General features: G+C 55.8%; 1 protein-coding gene across 3 annotated transcripts in view; it reads right to left on the bottom strand.

Annotated features, from left to right (window-relative positions):
- Nucleotides 1–885: 885 nt before the first annotated feature.
- The window catches only part of INAVA (innate immunity activator), a 22,071-nt gene continuing 15,821 nt past the window's right edge, over nucleotides 886–7,135 (bottom strand). For all 3 annotated transcript variants that reach the window (XM_006155456.3, XM_027774552.1, XM_027774553.1), the window contains exons 8-10: nucleotides 6,935–7,117; nucleotides 3,927–4,506; nucleotides 886–2,611 (exon numbers count right to left, since the gene is read on the bottom strand). In XM_006155456.3, the coding sequence (XP_006155518.1) occupies nucleotides 2,519–2,611; nucleotides 3,927–4,506; nucleotides 6,935–7,117 (856 nt within the window). In that variant the 3' untranslated portion in view covers nucleotides 886–2,518. The remainder of the gene's footprint in view (nucleotides 2,612–3,926; nucleotides 4,507–6,934; nucleotides 7,118–7,135) is intronic.

Here is a 7,135-nt window from a genome sequence, read left to right as displayed (position 1 = left end):
GGGCCATCTACCACCCCCCTCCTCTCTCCACCAAGTGCACGCACCCTATAGAAAAACTTCTAAAAAATAGCTTCAGAGAAAAGAAAAATAATAATAACCCACATGGCCTACCATGGTTTGAGTCCCAGACCTGGCGGCTTGCTTTCTCAGTTTCTCTCTCTCTTACTCTGCTTCTCTCTAGGCAAATTAAAATAAATAAATAAAGTTGAATAAAATAATTCTTTAGGGGAATAAAAAGAAAGAGAAAAAAAATCCTTCAGGAACTGGGCCAGCAGGTGGTGTGACAGTTAAAGTGGTGGACTCCCACATAGCAGATCACATTTCGAGTCCCAGACCTGGCAGCTTGCTTTCTCACGTTCCCTGTCTCTTTCTCTTTCTGGTGAGCACATGTGCCTCGTAGCAAATTTTTAAAATAATATTAATAATGATAAATAAAATTAAATAATTCTTTTAAAAAACATTGTTCAGGAACCACCAGAGGAGCTGGAGACTCAACTACACCCGTATCTAACCACTGCCTCGCCTGGCCCAGCCGAGCCAGACCCGGGGTTGCCACAAAGTCCCCGCCCTTCCTGGAGCAGTGACTCCCAGAGCCTGGCTCCTCAGGCTCAGGAGACCCGAAGGAGCCATGACGGGGTGGTGCTTGTTTCCATTCTGCAGGGAAGGGAAGCAGGGACTCAGAAAGCCTCCCTCTACCACTCCACCCACCCCACCGGCTCCCCAGGGACCTGGCCACACCAGCTGAAGAGGGAGATGACCTAGCCACCCTGGGCAGGCATCCCAAGGGCTGGGCACAACCTCTGCTCAGAAAACCTAGCACATAAAAAACCCTCATCCTCAGCTCACCAGTGCCAAAGACCAGACTTTATTGAAGCGTTTGACACAACCCCCTCCCCCCACAGTTCCAGCCCTGCAGCCACGGACAGAGCCCCCCTGCAACTGCACCAGGCGTTGTACAGGACCAATAAGTTAATACAAAGGATGCTCAGGTGGGGGGCAGGAGGCCAGTGCTGAGGTCCCCTGACTCAGCCCAAGAGCTCTAGGCTCCAAGGGAAACACTGGGGCAGTGTTTGGGGTGCAGTGGTGGGGGCGCAGCTGCACACTGCGGACAGGGGCTTCCGAGACAGACCGGAAGAAAACAACATCCAAAGTAGGGCATTCAAACATAATGGGGCGGAGCAGGGGGTGCCGATCCAAAGGTGGGACTGCTGCAGAGCTGGTGTAAGACACGTGAGACCCCGTGGGCACGGCGCCCAGGCTCCTGGCCATCTCATCCTTCCCGCGGCAACCATACAAGTGGCTGCGTGGCTTTCTTCCCAGGTGTGAGGGCAGCGTCTTTTCAGGGTCAGGCAGCAAAGTTCCGGAGCCTTCCACTATATTCATAGCCATGTTCCAGTCCAGGGAACTTGGGAGGGAGAGTTCCACAGGTGGTCGGTTCTCAGCCCTCCCTACTCCTCCAGGCCCCGGCTCAGTTGCTTTCAGAAGTAGGATCCTCCCTGGGTATCTGAGGTGGCCACAGAGAAGGCCCTAGGACAAGGACTGGGGGCCATCGGGGATCTTCACACAGGTAGTTCCAGACTTGGCCAAACTCTACTGCCAGAACTATTAACCGATGCCCTCCAAGAGAACTCAGTGTCTCTCCAGGGCTGAGGGGTATTCTGGGTGTAACAGACGTCCTCGGAGAAGCAGAGCCGTGTGGGCAGCACCTGCCATACCTCCCCTCCGAACACACGAGGAGCACTGTCCCGTATTTGCAAGGCACTAGCTTGTAGAACAACAAAAAGATGCTAGAGGGAACCGTGGGGGTGCAGCCCTCGAGAGGCCCAGAGGCGGCTGTCCACTCACTACAGGCTGGCCCTTAGCCCAGACTCCTGAGGCCACCATCTGCTGAAGCCTCAGACCCCAGGCTCAGCATTCTGGGAGCCCACAAGGGCACAGAGAGGCTGTTGTGACTGGGGCCCCCAAAGGGGATCTGCCGGGTCAAGAAAGCAGCAGGTCCAGGAAGACAACTCCACTGGGACACGCTGGTCTTTTCCCACCAACTGGGAGGGGAAGATGCGCCCAGCCCAGGCAGGGTGCTCAGGGATCCAGAAAGTGACGTGCACATGTGAGCCCCATCCAGGTTCCAGCAGCGGAACTGTCCTCAGGGAAGCACAGGCATCCAGAGTCCCCGAGGACGTCCTCTCTGCCTCGTACATCCCGAAACTTGTACACAAGGAGACAGATGCTGCCGGCCAGACGGGCAAGGACTTAAGTCCAGTGGGCCACTCTCTGGGGGTGGAGCAGTCAGAGTACAGAGGTCTTGAGGACAAACCACAGATAATAAAGCTTTCCGAAAAAAACTTGTATAAAAAAAATAATAAATGGTCTCAGCTCCAGGTCATCGACCTGCGATGGGGGTGGAGGAGCTGAAGGAGGCACTTGGGTGGGCAAGGAGGGTCTCAGCCCGGCCCCACATGACACAGTCCTTTCGGCAGTGGGGCCAAGGCACTGGGGCGCGGAGCCACCCCGGCCTGGGCTACACCTGGCTGATAATCTCTCCGTTCTCAGGCACAAAGACTTGCACTGGGGTCCCCTCGGGCGACCTCCGGAGTACACACACTGTGGGCACCTAAGGGGTCAGGAAAAAAGGAGAGGGGGTGAGCGAACCAGGCGGCAATGTCAGGGCAGCAAGCCCAGTGACGTCACCCTTCTCCCCAGGCATGGCCCAGGCATGCGGCACTGTAAATGGCCCAGGCACACAGCCCTTGCCTCCCCCACCAGACTCTGTCCCCCCAGGGACCACCCTCTATCCAATTTCACTCCAGGCTCTCTTGGGGTGTGACAAGCACCCTGACCTCCTTCCCGCCTTTCCTGGGCTCATCATCGCCTTCCCTGTCTGGCAGGTTGGGCCAGGCTAGGCCTGGCTCAGAACAGGTCCAAGCTCGCAGGAAGGGCAAAGACGCCAGCTGGAGGGTGTGGCCTGGGACGAGGGCCAGGGTGCTGCCAGGCCCAGAATGCCAGCTGCAGTGCAAAGAACGGGTGGGGGGGAGGGATGTGCAGCTGGGCCTGCTGGGAGTCTGGGGTCTCAAAGCAGCAGCTTGTTGGCAACTTCTGGAGCACGCTCCCACAGAGCTCTCCGTACCAGGGGCAGGAATAGAGAGTGGATTCATGTATGTTGTCCGCACTTGCAGAAGGAAGGAGCGGGGTCTGCAGAAGCCAAGGCTGCCACCCCACCAGAGGTCAGGTGCTGTTATATACGATCCTCAGCCCGGGCCCTGGATGGCACCAGGACCTGGTGGTCCAGCATTTGCCCTGCATTGCTCTAGACACCTCAGCCTCTCGCCAGCCCTGTAAAACAGCTCCTTCCCCATGGTCATTTACAGAGGGGAGCAGGTGGCCCAAAGGGCTCAGCGACTGCCCAATCCTGTCGCCTCTAAGCAGCAGGACTGGCGTCCGGACCTGGTGGTCTAGCCTGAGGGTCTGTGCTCCTCACCATCAGGCCACTCTGCTTCTCAGGGGCTGCTATGCAGGGGTGTCGGGGAGGAAGTGGGGTACAAAGGTCCTGGCTCTGCAGACATGTTTCCAGACTCTCCAATGTCCTAGGCCCTCAAGTCAGGAAACTGGGGGGTTCTCTTAGACTGGGCTTTGGCCAACTGAGGGGCCTACCTGCTTTGTGGACCACCTGGATCATAGGGTAAAAAACGGGGCACTCAGAGACCAGCTGCACATGCTCGTGAGCAGCTAGACACGGCTTTAAACCCACGTGCCAGGGAAGTGTGTGCTTCCTCTGTGAAGAGGAAACGGCTTTAGGGCTGCTTCTTCCTAGCCAGGGTTACCGGGTCATTGGCTGGAGGTCCCTCTGCTCTCAGGCCTGGTAGCACAGGCCCTCAGCTGGGCTGGACGCCCCTCCTGCCCGACCCCGAGGTCCCTCCCTATGGCCCTACCTGTGTCCGAGGCCCCAGGGCTCTGCCGAAGCTCTCTCTCCCGGGAGGCAGGCTCCTGACACGGAAAGCCCCGTGGCGGTCGAGCGAGTGTGGGCGAGCACTCCGGAGACGAGCCCGCTCGTGCCACCACTTGAGCTCCTCGGAGACGGCGGCCCTGCTGAGCCCGCGGCCGGCCGCGGGGCTGTCCTTCAGGGAGGGCGTGCGCACGATGCGGCTGTGGGAGGCCACCAGGCGCTGGTAGCGCAGGGGAGCGCCGTCCGCCTCGCAGGTGGCACCCAGGGCGGCGCGGCACCGCTCCCACTCGCCGGGCGCCCAGCCCCCGCGGTGGCGAGGAAGCTCCGGCGGGGACAGAGGGCGCAGGAAGATGTCCGGGCTGCTGCTGCCCGGCGAGGTGGGGTGGGAGACGCTGGAGACGTCGGAGCCGCTGTCCTCCGAGCAGGAGTGGCAGGCAGCGGGGGGCAGCGGAGGCTTGGTCGCAGGGAAGCAGGAGTCTGGCACTGTCACCGTGTAGTGCGTGGGGCGGCGGCGGGGAAAGGCGCTGCGACCCCGGCCCTCGGGGACCACGCGGAAGGAATCCACCCTGAGGAGAGAAAGGGAGCCGTGCTGAGTCTGGGGGCATGGCGGAGGGAGCTAAAGGGGAGGAGGGGCAGATGCTTCACCTCAAGGCCAAGGCACAGTTCACATCCGGGTCCTAGGTTAAACCTTTCCAAAGCCAACCAGCCTCCTCCTGGCCCAGGGAGCGCCTGCAGCACGTTCCCCTCCGAGCCTGCTACACCCCGCACTCGTGGGTAGTGTAAACCGTGCCACATCCATGCCACATCCATGTGGGATGCCACTTATCTGAAATGTTTGGGCCCAGAAGTGTTTTGGTTTGGGGATTCTTTTCAGATTTTAGAACATCTACATGTACTGAGATTTCTCAGCAGCAGGCTCCAAGTCTAAACAGAATTCACCTATGTTTTATACACACCTTACACATCTAGCCCGAAAGGCATTTTATGGAATACTGTTTGCATTGCAGCATTCTGGCTGCGACCTGCCACGTGAGGTCAGGTGTGGAATTTTCACTTGTGGCATCATGTTGGCTCTCAGAAAGTTTCAGATTTTAGGGGGCCAGGCAGTGAAGCAGTGCTAACACAACTGGCCCCACATGGGAAAGCTGCCAGATTATCGCGCCAGGACCTCCCTGAGCACCCTGGGCTGTTGAGACCAGGGTGGACCTGGCCTCGATTCTGCTACCGCCCTGGTTGGGGCCATATCTGCACTTTTCTAAATCCACAAGAAGGCACGGTTGTAAAATGACCCAGGTAGTACAGAAAACAGAAAGTGCACTGCTTTACTGAGAGCAGCCGCGGTAAGCTGCACCCAGGTCATCGCTGCTCAGAAGCAAACCGAAGCCAGAAGAGTTGAGCAATGCTTCGATGTGCCCCGGGCCCCGTGTGGTTTGGCCAATGCTGCCTGTCAGAACCCAGCTACTTAAACTATTACCAAGTAGCACTTGGAAAGGAACGTAGTCAAATCCCATTATTGGCAGATTCCATGTTTGTGAACGTCAACTTGCTAAAATTTATTTGCAATTCCAAAATCAATAAAACATAGTGCTTTCAGTTGCAGGACAACAAAACATCTGAGTTGTTTATCGCACACATTCTCAAACCCATGCTCTTCCTTTTTTGGCATATTTATTTAGTGTATGTTTTTCTTATATTTTTGTGCTTTTGTTTGGTGATTATGCTGTTTAAAATAGAGCCAGGGTGCCAGCTCCACAGCCTGCTGGTTAAAGGAGCCAGATCCAAACCTGGCCTCAGTGGTTTGAAAACTATGCCAGGCAGGGCCAGCAGATGGCAGAGCAGTTATGTGGCTGGACTCACACATGGCTGATCACAGTTCAAGTCCCAGATCCAGTGACTTGAAAATTATGCCAGGTGCATGTGTGTGCATGCGTGCCCAAGATCCCAAGAGGAGAATAGAGGAGAAGGGATTGCGGCGTGACCATCCCCCCTGGGGGGTGATTTCTCACATTCCCTCTCACTGTCTCTGTCTCTCTATTTCTGCAAGCGCACACACATCCTAAGGCAAAAACCTCTAAAAAAAAAAAAAAAAGAAGAAGAAAGAAAAATATGCCAGGCACATATGCATACCCCAAATCCCAATAGGATGGAGAAATGAAGGAGAAGGGATTATGGCATGACCACAGCCCATCTGGGGGAGCCTTCTGTCTCTCCCTCTCTCTTTCGCTGTCTTTGTCTCTCTGGCTCTCTTTGTCAAGCATAGAAATTCTCTGGCAATTTTAATTAATAATTAATTTGTTAATTAATTAAAATAGCCCCAGATGTTGGGTTGAAGTGCTGCCTGGTATTCCTAAGGGTGGGGAAGCTGTGATGGAGAAAACACAGGTGCCAGGTAATCTTCATTCACACCTCAGCTCTGGTGCTGCTGTCTAAGAGCCCAACGAGAAAACCAACAGTGTATAGCAAATAAGCTGTCTTTCAACGGAAACACAGGAAACAAGGCTCTGTATTGATCGGTTGATAAAAACTGTGATCAAAGGCTCCTGGGAACCACCCTGTTTCCCCTCCAGGCAGGGGTTCAGCATTTACTAAATCAGCGCTTGTGACAACGTTATAGCGACCAGGAGTAATGAGAATCACCTACGTCAGTTGAGAAAGAGAATTGCCCGTCGCCCATGACCTGTATAAAGCAGTCGCCAGGGTATCCACTAGTGCAAGAAAACTGGGCAAATGCAGGAAACTAGTTACATAAACCCCCAAACAGGGGCCTTTGGATAAAACAAACTGCCTTGTGTGTGACTTTTGTTTAATGTTGCTGGCTCAGGTACAGCCTCGTTTGAGAAGTGCCCCAGGAAGGGACACCAAGGAGAAAACATGGTACTTGCCATGTGACACCCAGGGTGTCCCACCTGGACCTTGGTTAGAAGCTACCACCCTCCTGCTATAAGTTCTGGAAGGTGGGTCTTTCCCATCTCTCTGAACTGGGCTGTCTCTTACCTCAGGGACTGCGACTGGCCCCTTCTGCCTTGCATGTCGGGAGTGGCTGGGGCACTGGTGCGACCCTGCCGCTGGCTGGGAACACTGCGGACAGGAACCACGGGAACCACGTGGTAGGAGACAGGCTCTGGCAGCCAGGAGCTGGGGGCGCTGGGCCCATCCTGGGGCGTGGTGGCCGGGCTGCTGCAAGGGGATTGGATA

The sequence above is a fragment of the Tupaia chinensis genome, unplaced genomic scaffold (assembly GCF_000334495.1).
Source record: "Tupaia chinensis unplaced genomic scaffold, TupChi_1.0 Scaffold000453_1, whole genome shotgun sequence".
NCBI lineage: Eukaryota > Metazoa > Chordata > Mammalia > Scandentia > Tupaiidae > Tupaia > Tupaia belangeri.
The sequence above is the reverse complement of the archived record's forward strand: the minus strand, read 5'-3'. Positions and strand labels throughout refer to the sequence as shown.